Source organism: Phragmites australis, chromosome 20 (genome assembly GCF_958298935.1).
Source record: "Phragmites australis chromosome 20, lpPhrAust1.1, whole genome shotgun sequence".
In the NCBI taxonomy this organism is placed as follows: domain Eukaryota; kingdom Viridiplantae; phylum Streptophyta; class Magnoliopsida; order Poales; family Poaceae; genus Phragmites; species Phragmites australis.
The window spans coordinates 15895746-15908870 of NC_084940.1; the positions used below are offsets into that span (position 1 = coordinate 15895746).

The window sequence follows — 13125 nt, forward strand, 5'->3', positions numbered from 1 at the left end:
ATCTTTCCTGTTTGGATCTGTGTGAGATATTTCCCATCTCTCACAGTTCCAACCGTATAATTTTTTTCACACAACTTCCAACTGGGACCGTGTGAGATAACTTTCTCTCACAGTTCCAAATAAATCATGACAGACATGAGGTCTCATATGTATTTTTCTGTGGTAGTGACACCTAAGGCCAGTTTGGTTGATGTGGTAATTAGCCACAACTAATCATTGGCAAAGTGTGACGGCCAAAAAAGTATGTGAACAAAAGGATGGCCACATTTGTGACAAAGTTTGGCACCAAAAAATGAGTCTATGATACCTAGGGCTTGAGGCTAAGAAATTTTAGCAAGCCATAAATATAGCATTGAACCTAACACGTGCCTAATAGCTTAAAAATATGTGGTGCACCTAATGTGTGCATCTAACAAACAAACATGCCTCTGACCTTATGAGAGAGATGGGGGTGGGGAGTCGCTGTGGGAGGGAGGGTGGGGAGATAGATAAAGGTTACGGCTCTAGATCCTAGCCCCACCTCAAAATTAGAGTTGTAGGTTAAACTAAAGTGATTGAAACATTTATTTTTAGTCTAAAATGAAAATAAGATGATTTATGCAAACACCTATATTATACCCTAGCTCGAGCTCCACGAAATTTTTTAAGCTAGCAATAGGAAGTTCTAAGAATTCTTAAAGTTAGAACTCTTACAAATAAACCCAAAATTGCATATTCCCTACTCTTTTCACTGTTCTTTCGACTTAAAATGAGTCACATGTTGGCACTCCGTTTTTTGAGAAGATGGGACATGGAATATGAGTCAGAAACATGAAGATTTAGTGGGTGGAGAGCACGCTCTATGTCCTTTTTAAGTAGTAGAGAAGATTTGATATGGAAGCTTTCTAACTAATTCTTTGAAAGTTTGCAATTTGAAAGCTTACAAAGTTTTTCTAATAGTTTTGTATTTTAATCTGAATGCTTGTTCAGTAGACAGAGAAAGAGAGTGGTGAAACTTGTACTAGCTTGCATATGCAGTACCCGGAATGCTATTTTCCCCAGCCAAGTGGAGCTGGCGCCGGATCACACCTGCCTTTTCTCTTCTTGAATTTACTTTTCAATTTTTCAAGAGAGGATCATGCTGAGGGGAATAACTGATTATTCTAGAAATTGTTTTTATTTGAATGTCCTTATGGCTTCAACTGAAAATTGAATGTACAATTTAATGTTTGAAAACTTTTAGTCTGGACGATTTAGATTTGAAAACCCTATATATCGTAGTTGCATGTTTAGAAAACTGTTTGTTAGTTTATATGTTTTTAGTTGAATGGCCTACACCTTTAGCGGAAAAATCGGTCTGTAGTTCAATGTTTTGAGAACTTCTAGTTTTGATACAACAACTAAACGTTTTACATTTTTCTCGATTTCCACTTATCGTTGGATGACGAAGGGCATGGAATATAGCCTTCAAGGACAAGATTGTACTGCAATGCAACGTATGTGCGCAGCATAACTACCAAATGTTCTGGTTCCCAGTTCGAAGCAGTTTTTAGATGTAAGGAAACCATTGCATAGAGCTGCTTAATCTCTTTATGGAACAAGTAACATATATAGGTAGCTAACTCCCCCACAGGTCCTCACTGGTTGAAGCCAGCGGCTCTAATGTTTCAAAATGCAAGTTTTGGATCTCCGAGTTGTAACCTTTCGCATTTTGGTTCGAATATTGCCGATAATTCTTAAAGTTAGAAAAACCATCAGTACATCACATGAAATCATCAGATACGGCTCTCGTCGTCAAATACATTTTCTAAACCGTTTGACTTCTTGTTTAAGTGATATGAGGCTATTGTATGATGCATGCATTTTTTTTTTGAGAGAGATCAGGTATGCATTTTCAAATAACTCGTAAGCATCCAATGTACGACTTCCGAGAATAGGAAAAATGTATTTTTCGTGATTTCTTATCTTTCTCATTTTGCTTGGGTTGGGTATTCTTTCTTTCTCATATTCCTGGGCCCTCCTCATTGCTCGGGCCGCGCCTTTTATTCTCTACTCCGGGACGGGCCGGGCCGGGCCGCCCATCCTCCTTCGCCAGTCCGCTCTCTCCTCTCGATCCTGCTCGGAGAATTTGGGGGAGGAAGCGCTAGAGAGAGAAACTAGGGTTCAGGGGATTCGGGGGCGGGAGGAGCGCGATGAGCATCGTTCCCAAGGAGACGATCGAGGTCATCGCGCAGAGCGTCGGCATCCCCAGCCTCGGCGCCGATGCCTCCGCCGCGCTCGCCCCCGACGTCGAGTACCGCCTCCGCGAGATCATGCAGGTCCGCCCCGTGCCCCTCGCCTAGGGTTGGGTTTAATTTGGTTGCGGCGCTGCTTCTCGGGAAGCTGGAAGCTGGGAAGCGGTAGTTTAGGTCTCACTGAGCGATTGTTGCGCTCTTGGGCCCCTTAATTGTTACGGTTGAGCTAAGTGAAAGCTATTTGCTTCGGCCTTGGAGCCGTATGCAATGTGTGCTTCATTTATTTTGGGGGGATGCTTGTTTACGATCTTGTGGGATAGAATTTGTGCGAGTCATCCAACATTTCAGGCCAAAGAAGCATGCATTTTGCTTTGAGTTCTCTAAATTGCTTGTAATTGACTGATTGTTACTGCTTCAGCGCTAAGTGCACGTCGTTTGTTTGAGTCCATCTCCCGAGCAAGTGTACGAAATCAGTGGGTTGGCCGATTTCGTGGGCTGCATGATGGGAGAAACTTACTGAGTGAGGGGGTGTTAACTTTCTCGTTGCCAGAACTGCTATCCACCAATTTTCCAGTTTATCCTTCCTTTTTCAATCTCCTCAATTCACCCATTGTCTGGGGTCTATGTACCAGGGACATGTTTAGCTTGCTGCTAGAGGTAGGTGCTTCTTTTATTTCCTCCTGTCTGGTAACTCAAAGCTACATTGCATCATTAGTTGATACCATAGGATTTTTTCCTATTAGGGAGCTAGTCTCAGTTGGTTATTGGAATTGTCATACAGTATCTGTGGAAAACAAAGAACAGGGCTTCAATAGCCATGCTTTATTGGACTACCTTTCTGGTGTAGTTGCGCCCTATCTCCAGTTCTGTTAATTTTGTCGTTGCATAAGTGTTCATGAAATCCTGAAAAGAAGTTATTTTCCTCTCTTATCTTGTCATAATTGTGCTCGTAGAATGTTCATGCCATTTTCTCCTTGCCACATGCCAGTGTGCTGATTTCATTTTTGTGTGAATTGCTGCAGGAAGCCATTAAATGTATGCGGCATGCAAAGAGGACAGTTCTGACTGTAGATGACGTTGAAAGTGCTCTCACTCTCAGGAATGTTGAGGTGATCACCCTTCCACTATAATAAGATTTCAGTATATTAACAATGTAGGCTTTAAAAATCCAGAATGCATGGTATGCCGTAAACATGCGACTTGTTAGCTAATCAATTTAGTATCTGTTCCTTTGGTATTGTTTTTTCGGATCAGGTTCAGTATTTCCAAAAAGTGTGACTATAATGAAGATGTTTTAGAGTTTGAGGAGTGTGCTTATGGTAGCTAGAAAAAAATAAACCTATGCCCAGTAGCTGTCTCTTTGGTTGGGTAAACAGTTGAACAAATAGTTTCTAGAGTTAAAATACGATTCCATATTTATTAGCTCAAAATATCTCAGGACAGTTCAGGTGAGCAAATATATGGTTCTGTTTTACTGGGTGAAAGTTTCCTTTTACTGTAGTTATGATATTGCTTCCTGAGTTCATAGATGTGAACTGCTGACAAGAAAATTTGTGTTTGTCTAATTGGCTTAGATGTGTGGCTTTTCTGGTAATTATGTCCCGCTGTTTTCTTACTAGCAATATGGCCTTATATGGATTTTACAGAATTTACACTCTAAATTTACATGTTAACTGTGTCAAATTTTTTTTTCTTTTAAAGATATGAAATTCGTTTAGTATGTAAAACGTTCCACTTACCACGTTACTCTTATTGAAACTGTAATCTAGCGGCGTATGCAATTTTTGTATGGTATTTTGATGTTGCCGATGGTCTAATCACCTCTGCTACAAATTATTTTTGCGCACTGACTCTGCTGGTATTTATTTGATTGCTTTGGGTTTTCAATCAGCCTATATATGGATTTGCTTCTGGTGATCCATTGCGATTTAAGAGAGCTGTGGGACATAAGGATCTCTTCTATCTTGATGACAGGGAGGTAGACTTCAAAGAGGTAGGTGCAAATTTGTAATGTATAAGTTTTGTACTGCTTAACTCAATCATGCATTTGAAATGTCTCTTCTTTGTTGGTGTCATGCAGATTATCGAGGCTCCTCTACCCAAAGCCCCTCTTGACACAGCAGTTGTAGCCCATTGGCTAGCCATCGAGGGGGTGCAACCTGCAATTCCAGAGAATCCTCCTATTGATGGTTAGCTCATCATCAGTTATTGCGCATCATATGTCTAGTTCTTGCTTTTCACTTTGACAAGATTTGGTCATATTCTTTTCTAGTATGGAACATATTCTTTTTACTTGGGGAAGGGGTGGGTTGGAGGGTACTACTGTAGGAGGGAGAAAAAAATACATTTGTTTTGATATCTATCATTTTACCTCAGCTATTGTACCACCAACTGAAAATAAGAGGACTGAGCATGGGAAGGATGAAGGACCTCCAGTTGATGTCAAGCTTCCTGTTAAGCATATATTATCTAGAGAACTACAGGTATTGTGATTGTGATATATTTTAAATTTTATATTGATGAGAGATCTTTTCAAGAAACTAATATTACTGGTTGACTTTGCAGATGTACTTTGATAAAATAGCTGAGCTTACTATGAGTAGATCTGACACTTCCCTTTTTAAAGAAGCCTTAGTGAGCTTATCAAAAGATTCAGGCCTTCATCCATTAGTTCCTTATTTTTCCTACTTCATCGCAGACGAGGTTGGGCACATTGTAGTGTTGTTTTCAGGGGCACTTGTGTGAAATGGTATTACCTTAAAGTGTGTATCCATCTGAATTGCAGGTTACCCGGAGTTTGGGTGATCTTCCTGTTTTATTTGCTCTCATGCGTGTAGTCCAAAGCCTTCTCCGTAATCCTCATATTCATATCGAACCTTATGTAAGTGGTTTACCATAAGGATTTGATATTTGTATATGCATTCCTTTTCTTTAAATAATTGCATAATATTGTTTTCATCATATTGCTTCTAAATTATCAATATTTCTGTTGTGTGCCAGTTGCACCAGTTGATGCCATCAATGATCACTTGCATTGTCGCCAAAAGGCTTGGGCATAGGCTCTCAGACAACCACTGGGAACTTAGAGACTTCTCTGCTAATTTGGTTGCTTCGGTATGTCGGAGGTGAGTGTCTGCTAAGAGTCCAGTAGGTGCTGTCTACAATAATTTATTGAAGACTTAATTCAATCACATATAAACTTTGCAAAGTCTTTGGTGGTCAAAATTCTCAGATTATGATCTTTAGGATCGTTCATACAAATTGTATTATAGCTCTACTTCCCACAAAACCTTTATAACGTACGAAGTTCTTCTATGTTATCTTTTAGCCTAACCTTAGGATGAATGTCAAGTCAATATAGGTTTGACCTCCATTTCATACTCTCACCGTATCAGAAACTTTGTTATCTCTTGGGGCCATCTTAAGTACGTCGGAAAGATGAAACTCCATATGAGATATGATCAGTTTCGCCAAAGCTAATTTATTGCTTAAATGACTCAAGTTGAACCACTACTCCGTTCCATGGTTCTGTTACTTAGATTACATATTACCTGTTTTCCTTTTAGAAACAAATTGCTATATTGTCTTTTCATAAATATTTTGATGCACATGTGTCAGTAGATTCAGTTTTTATACATTTGTTGAGTGGGTAATGACTTCTCTATGTCTCATCTCCCATAATTTCATTTTCTTCTTTCTGAAGTGATAGGTCCATAGCATTTTGCATACTCTGCTCATGAAGTGTTGGTAGAGTGTTGTTGGATGTTGATCTCTAGCTCTCGTTTCTAATTGGTTTTGCTGTTTGTACTGATTTTGTTATTATTTTTTCGCATGTCACCCTTAATTAACCGGAAACCATTCTTTGTAGGTTTGGTCATGTGTATCACAACCTTCAAAACCGGTTAACCAAAACATTGGTCCATGCATTTCTTGATCCTGCAAAATCATTGACTCAACATTATGGTGCTGTTCAAGGACTATCTGCATTGGGGCCCAGTGCGGTAGATCCTATTCACTCTTCACTCATTCTTTATATTAGTCAAACATTGACTAACAATTTTTTCTGCTTATCAGATTAGACTTCTGCTTTTGCCCAACCTTGTGACATATATGCAACTTCTGGAGCCGGAATTACAACTTGAGAAGCAGAAAAATGAGATGAAAAGAAAGGAAGCTTGGCGTGTTTATGGTGCCCTGCTGGTCAGTTCAGATCTTTCAGTCAATATATTTTTACTATCTTTTGGTTCACCAACCAATGGGTAGCTAAGTTTCTTACCAGAGGTGTGCATTTTTCAGTGTGCTGCAGGCAAATGCTTGTACGATCGGCTCAAATTATTTCCTGGTTTGCTTTCTCCATCTACAAGGCCTGTTTTGAGGAGCAATAAAAGAGTCGCAACCAATAACCCAAGTAAGTGGTAAATATATTTACACTAGACATGCCTCGACTGACAATAAATTCCCTAGTGGTCTTCACTATGCGTGTAGTTTGCAATGCAGTTGGTGTACAATTTCGACTCAGATGTATAATACCATGAAAAGTTGAAATCATAAATTTTTTAAAGTAAGGGTATGTTGCTCTGCAAAATTTTCAGATAAACGGAAATCCAGTACGGATCTCTCATCCCAGCCACCTTTGAAGAAGATGGCAACAGATGCATCAATGAACTCCATGGCAGGAAACCTGCAAGGAGCCATGGATGGCTTCTCCACCCAGTTGGCCAACCCTGGCATGACGCAAGCTTCATCATCCTCTGGACAAATGGTGGAAAATATCACATCGGTTGCGATTCGGAGAGATCAAGGCAGCGATCATATGCAGAGAGTTTCTGCAGTGCTGCGGCAAGCGTGGAAGGAGGATCAAGATGCCGGTCATCTCCTGGGGTCACTGTACGAGGTCTTCGGTGAAGCCATCTTCTCCTTTGTGCAACCACCAGAGATATCCTTCTTTGTGTAGAAAGGAACAAGAGATTTTTAACTTGTGCTGTTGTACAATTAGGAAGGTCTTGCGGGATTCTTGAAACGCAAGTTGCCATAAGGAAATCTTTAAACCGTGCAATGCTATTTGTAACTTTCATTTTTGTTTTTAGATGAATGCTAGTTGTAATTTTCTCGATGACTGAGTGTATGTGTAATATATTCCTTTATACATCTGCTGATCAGTCTAGTTATTTTACTCTTCCTTTCTAGTCAATTTATCCAATGTATGCACTTTTACTTTGCTGTACCAGCTGTCAGATGTACATTTTGAATCTTGTTGATCTATTGCAGGCGATATGTTTAGCTATTGAAGTGCTTAAGATTTCAAATTCTGGATTAGATCCTGAAGCGGATTCGTACATGACGCCTTCCAAGAAAGAAGGCGACGGCGAAGGCTCCACCTGGTCACAACCACTCAACCAGGGCCCCAAATGTAACGATGCATTCTGTGCAGGGGCTCACATGCAAAACAACCAGCCAAACATCTCGGCAGCGGATGACCGATGACGAGGATATCAGGCCCTCGCGGGGGCATCCGACGAAGGAAAGGGAAGATATTTCTTCTTATCCTCTTTGGCCATGCCGCTTCTCCTGCGCCTCTCCGCTCCGGCGCCGGCGCCTCCTCGGCGGACCTCCGGTGAGATGGTCCGCCATGCCGTCCTCCCGGAGACCTCCAGTGAGTTCTCGCTCGCTCCTGCCCTGCATTGGTTGCTTTCTCGTGCCATTCTTTTCTTTCCCCTCTGGTGTGGCAGACGCTACGCTCCTTTTCTTGCGGTTTGCTGCCTGGTTCCCCTCCTCTTTGATGGCGTGTACATCGCTCTTCGCGGCAGCTACGTTACCTTTTGTTCAAAGTCTGTCCGGATAGATACAAGGCTGTTGGAATGAAAATAAGCACAGCAGCGGCGCCCTTCGTCGCTAAGTGTCGCTTCTCGAATCGTTTTGGAATTGCTACTGTATTGTTTCTCATGCTGCTGTCTGTTGCATGACTCAAGTATGGGGGATTCTTTTGCAGACCAAATAGAGTTAATATCATGTTCGTTGTATCAACTTCAAGTTAACTTTGCACCCCATTTTGGTTTACTCTGTAACAATGTTGGGTCGAGTTATTCACTATTTAGTAGAGTATCCTACTAGTTTGCTTGTTGTTCTAGTAGGAGTAAAATCACCATGAATGTGCGGTCCGTACCACATAGGAAGGTAAATGCTAAGTAGGGAGATCGAGTGTCGCAGTTAAACAAGTTTGGCGACCGGATTTACATTTTAAGAGTGTAGGGACCTAGATGACACCACGGGAATGGTTTAAGGACCGTTGGTGCACTGTACTCCTGTTCTATGGTGCAATGTCATTATGCATACCAACTTTCAAGATCAATCAAATTCAAATTTCATGTTTTGGGGAGATCGCTCATTATACAATGGGATGCAACATTTTTAATTCTTTATGTAGAATGGAAACTAATCATTTCTTAAGAATGGTTTCTCATGGTTGCATGGCAATAAATTTCTTGCAGAGCAACTCTATCTTGTTCCGTTACTAGTTCACCGGGTTGCAAGATTTTCCTTGTCTACACAGTATTCTGCACCTCGACGTGTCTCATCTTCAACTGATTGTACTCGTTCGCAGAGTGATGGTGGCATCCATGTAGCTAATGGACATTGTCATGATCTCATGCGGTCCATATGTTATCTTCAGGTATGATGGTGAGTCCCTTGCTCTATTTTAGCATGCATCATCTAATAACTGAAACAAACCATTGATTTAAAATAAGGCTTGCAGAGACCCTATTGTTCAGTTGTAACTTTTTTTTTTCAACAACCGAATTGTCTCATTTTGTTGCAGCTTGGTATTTCCTCCTTGCAGATACTTTTATCTAGAATTCTAGATGCTTCAACTATAACTCATCACTTGCTCGTCCACTTTCCAGGAAGTTGTATTTTCTGGTTTTTGGAAAGCATATCTTCTCAGTAGCGGAGTCATATTTGTTCTACCACCCAGTTGTTTAGCAGAACCATGTGAGCCAGAGTACTCTCTCCCTAGCATGCCTTTGTTGTTTGCGATAGCCATGATCGGTGCTACTGTTGGAGGTAAGATCACGCTGTAAATTGAAGAAAAGGCATGGAAAGTGTTTGTGGCTGGCACACTGATTATGAGTTTCAGCATGAAAATACATAATGGAATGCTTTCTTATCTATGTGCTAATGTGTTCTAATATTTCATCAACATAACCTGTGATTATGAATGTTTCAAATATACAACCTTTCATTTTTCGAAGGGTGCACGTTGAATTGCTTTTAACTTCAGGGAAGCGCATTAGTGTAATCTGCAGATAACTAACATTTGCTAATCACAACTATCATGCTTGCTTGTTCAATCTTTATTCTTTATTTGGAAATGGCATTTGGTTAAATTTAGAAACATATATAAGTTATTTGCTGCTCTAAGTTTAGGTAACTCACTGCTATGTAATTGAGATGTAATCCTAATATTCTCTAGAACACAATGTCAGTAAAAATTACATGTCACAGCGTTCTAGTTATCCTGCCCAATGTCCATCATCAAACTGGGCGCTGCTTTCCGTAATTTCTGCACCCAGTTATTTAGTCTGAAAGATTTGATTTCTTTCAGAATATTCAGGACACGGTGCAGTTTTCTTTTGTTTCTGCAACTATATGTGCCCCTATTGTTGCTTTTGTGATGTCTGCCTTCATTCCTGTTTTTTCTTTCTTTTTTTTCTGATAAAAAGCGGGTTAGTTGGTTTTTCATAGCTCACACTCGTTAGTAATATGCATGAGTTTCGTCTATTATGGGAATTATCGGAGAGTTCCTACTTTATGCTAATAAGTTAGGTATCTTGTAGGGCTCCTTGCGAGACAGAGGAAAGGGGAGCTTAAACGGCTGAATGACCAGTTACGTCAGATAAATGCTGCACTGAGAAGACAAGCCAAGATTGAATCTTACGCTCCTGCTTTGAGCTATGCACCAGTTGGTAGCAAGGTAGCAGAATCAGAAGTCATTGTTGATCCTCAGAAAGATCGCCTAATTGCATATCTGAGGACTGGGAAGAACCACCTGAGAAACCGAGCTCCTGACAAGGCATTTCCTGAGTTCAAGGAAGCTCTTGATCTAGCACAATCTTTGGGTGATCATGTCAAAAAGAAGAAGGCAGCACGAGGACTAGGTTTGTTCTTTCTGTTACAATTTTACTTTCATGGTTTTTTTACATGCACATTTGAAAGTGAGCATGCAATAATATGTGTTCTTCATTGTTTGTAGTGCATCACATTTGCAAAACTTTTTTTTTCTCTCTCAATGTTCTATAAATGCTACTACATGGCAATGCAAGGCTGTTTGATAGTAATTCAAAAAATTGGAATAATGTAAATGCATTGGAATGATGTCAGTGTGTCCCATCAAAGAAAAACTGCAAACTGGAAACAATTTGATGTGTTTGCCAAATCCAAGTAACAGAGTTGCTTTATATTCTTCAGGCGCATCCCTGCAAAGACAAGGGAAATACAAAGAAGCCATAAAGTACCACTTCATGGTGCTAAACATCTCGAAGATGACCGGAGAGAATTCAGGTGTCACTGAAGCATACGGAGCAATAGCAGACTGCTATACCGAGCTGGGTGAGCTCGAGAAGGCAGGCAAGTTCTACGACCAGTACATCGCAAGATTGCAGAATGACTGATAACAAGAACGCTTGTACAACAACGTGTGAGTTAAAATAAGGCTAATCCAATCTTTACCTTTTTCACTAGTCATGTAATGCTTTGTAAATGTGCAGTTCCTCGCTGGGACTGTGATCTGTTATCATCTTCCAGGTTCCTATGGCCGAATTGCCTCAGATGGTTTTGGCACAGATCAGCACCATGCTGTGTAGTTATCTTGATAGTAGTTGCTTAAAGTTCAGTACCTGGACTCAGCTTGTTTCATCCGTTCATTTATGCACCTTGTTTGCATAGGCAGAAACCCCAACGTGTCCACATGAATCGTGAGTTAACTAGTGAAATTATACGAGAACGGAGTTTGCGGCAGGTTGATCCCCTATCTCCATATTTATTTCTGCTATGTGTTGAAAGGCTTTTCTTCACTAAATGCACCTGAAGCAGGAGTTTTGACTGGAGTGAGGGTATTGCAAGGAGGCGCCGAGCATTAACCATCTATTGTTTGCTGATGATTCTTTGCTACTTGTGAACTCTAATAAACGGAGTGCACACCATCTACAGAATATATTTTGTTTGTATGAGTATGCACGCGACTCAAGCAGCTGATAAACAGCGCATGATGCGGCTTTGGATATTGCCACGGAAGCTTGAAATGAGAAATATTTAGGATTATCAGTGTGTATATATGGGAAAATTGAGGGCGAAAACTTCTGCCTATTTGAAGAACGTAGTGGGAAGATAATTCAGGGCTGCAAGGAGATTGTTGTCTAAGGCGGGGAAGAAAATCTTGATAAAGATGAACCCTACCTATGCAACATCCTGCTTTGACCTAACAAAACTTGGTGCGACGAGCTTAGTACCATGATCTGTCGATACCGGTGGGTCCTGCAAGAAAATGAGAATAAGATAACTGGTTGTGGGAATTTTTATGCCGAAGAAAGAAGAAACGAGGGCTTGGCATCAGGGACTTCGATACCACCAAGAATACTTCTCCAAGAGTATGAAATACCCACCCCTTCTCTTGCCTCTAACAACTGGCCATTCTGATATATAGTACCAAGCACGTAATACTTGTGCACAAAGTGAGCCAGGGAACATCAGTAGGCGCCAAGCCGCCAACACCCTTGCCGTGCTAGCATCTGTGGAGGAAAGAAAAATGGGGTCAGGAACCATGAAGGGCGGCAGGCCGGTCATGGCAGGGAGGCGCCGGGAAGCTGGCATCTGTGAATCATGCCGTGTGCTCAGAGAGGCTGAGGCATGTCTGGCGGCCTTGAACGCGACTGTGGTGCAGGGCATGATGCGTATCCAGCTTGAAATGGACTAATCAATCCTAATGAGTGCTCAAAGACGACGACGTTTGATATTGTGCTCCTGGAGGGATCCTGTTCAGAAAAAGCAACCGAAATTTGAAATTCGCCTGAACTTTGCGGACATAGAAAATTAGAAATCTTGTTTTGTCCACTTGAGTTGAAAAACTCTAGCTTGAGTTGAAACCCGGATCAGACAACTGCCCCTCCCACACTTTGTAGACAGTTTAGCGGCTCGAGCGAGTTGAATCAAAAGAAGTATGATAGTTAGGGACACATGTTTTGTTTTTTAAAAAAGGAGCGAGCATTCTTGGCTTTCTTTGAAGGCCTGCACGGACCAGGGATCATCTGAAGCTTTGCCAACTGACACATGATTTGTTTTTAAAAGAAGAGACACATGTTTTGTTTCACATGATTGAATGTCATACAATGGCAATACTGATGAAATAAATAAGATGTTCATATTTGTAGAGTTATAAGCATTCGTATGCTATCTTATCTTACTATTACTGATTGCAGGCTCCTCATGAGAACTACAGTGACCCTTAGATTAGACACGCTAAGAAAATGAAATCTTAGAAAATCAAAAAACAAAAAAATAACAAAACATTCGGTCCTTGATTTTATAGATTCCAAGTATACATGAAAGATCTACAACAGATAGCAATGCAACCTTGTCGTGATGACATGTATCCGTGTAGGACTAGCTGCTAGTCTGATTCACGTCCGCGGAAATTAGTACAACTAAGATTGCAATGTAAAGTATAGACAAAAGTAAATGATTTAACAATTGGTTTTCTCATTGACAGATTTAGCTATTTATATATGGTGTATAATTATGTTCGTATCTGTTCGAGAGGCATCCCTCCCGAACGGATGTCTATTGCTCAATGGGCACGAGTAACTGCTAGGCGTCGGTCACTTTGGTTCATAACACTCCTCCTTGATCAATGCTGTTC

At 40.8% G+C, this 13125-nt stretch overlaps 2 protein-coding genes across 7 annotated transcripts; both read left to right on the top strand.

Annotated features, from left to right (window-relative positions):
* Window positions 1–2036: 2036 nt before the first annotated feature.
* On the top strand, window positions 2037–7361 carry LOC133901352 (transcription initiation factor TFIID subunit 6). Of its 2 annotated transcripts, none has more exons than XM_062342695.1 (12): window positions 2037–2297; window positions 3236–3322; window positions 4105–4206; window positions 4294–4402; window positions 4590–4696; window positions 4779–4916; window positions 4999–5094; window positions 5214–5338; window positions 6082–6214; window positions 6288–6413; window positions 6510–6621; window positions 6806–7361. In XM_062342695.1, exons 1-12 carry the CDS (start codon window positions 2172–2174, stop codon window positions 7165–7167), a joined length of 1623 nt encoding a protein of 540 aa, XP_062198679.1. In that variant the 5' UTR covers window positions 2037–2171; the 3' UTR covers window positions 7168–7361. The 2 variants fall into 2 exon arrangements, with proteins under 2 accessions (XP_062198679.1, XP_062198680.1); XM_062342696.1 differs by having other exon boundaries at window positions 6890–7361.
* A 253-nt stretch (window positions 7362–7614) lies between these two features.
* Window positions 7615–11103, top strand: LOC133901353 (protein FLUORESCENT IN BLUE LIGHT, chloroplastic-like). Of its 5 annotated transcripts, XM_062342699.1 has the most exons (6): window positions 7708–7866; window positions 8702–8736; window positions 8815–8883; window positions 9116–9275; window positions 10049–10369; window positions 10680–11103. In XM_062342699.1, the coding sequence occupies exons 1-6, from the start codon at window positions 7770–7772 to the stop codon at window positions 10880–10882; spliced, it is 885 nt and encodes a 294-aa protein (XP_062198683.1). In that variant the 5' UTR covers window positions 7708–7769; the 3' UTR covers window positions 10883–11103. The 5 variants fall into 5 exon arrangements, with proteins under 5 accessions (XP_062198681.1, XP_062198683.1, XP_062198682.1 ...); XM_062342697.1 differs by lacking the exon at window positions 8702–8736 and having other exon boundaries at window positions 7615–7866; XM_062342698.1 differs by having other exon boundaries at window positions 8702–8883.
* The last annotated feature ends 2022 nt before the right edge of the window (window positions 11104–13125 follow it).

Bases quoted from the DNA above. Each gene is read 5' to 3' on its own strand.
- LOC133901352 (XM_062342695.1), top strand. From the start codon at position 2,172: ATGAGCATCGTTCCCAAGGAGACGATCGAGGTCATCGCGCAGAGCGTC. The intron at 4,207-4,293 runs GTAGGTGCAAAT...GGTGTCATGCAG, and splicing joins GGGAGGTAGACTTCAAAGAG to ATTATCGAGGCTCCTCTACC. The intron at 4,697-4,778 runs GTATTGTGATTG...TTGACTTTGCAG, and splicing joins TATTATCTAGAGAACTACAG to ATGTACTTTGATAAAATAGC.
- LOC133901353 (XM_062342697.1), top strand. From the start codon at position 7,630: ATGCATTCTGTGCAGGGGCTCACATGCAAAACAACCAGCCAAACATCT. The intron at 8,884-9,115 runs GTATGATGGTGA...TCCACTTTCCAG, and splicing joins GGTCCATATGTTATCTTCAG to GAAGTTGTATTTTCTGGTTT. The intron at 10,370-10,679 runs GTTTGTTCTTTC...TATATTCTTCAG, and splicing joins GAAGGCAGCACGAGGACTAG to GCGCATCCCTGCAAAGACAA.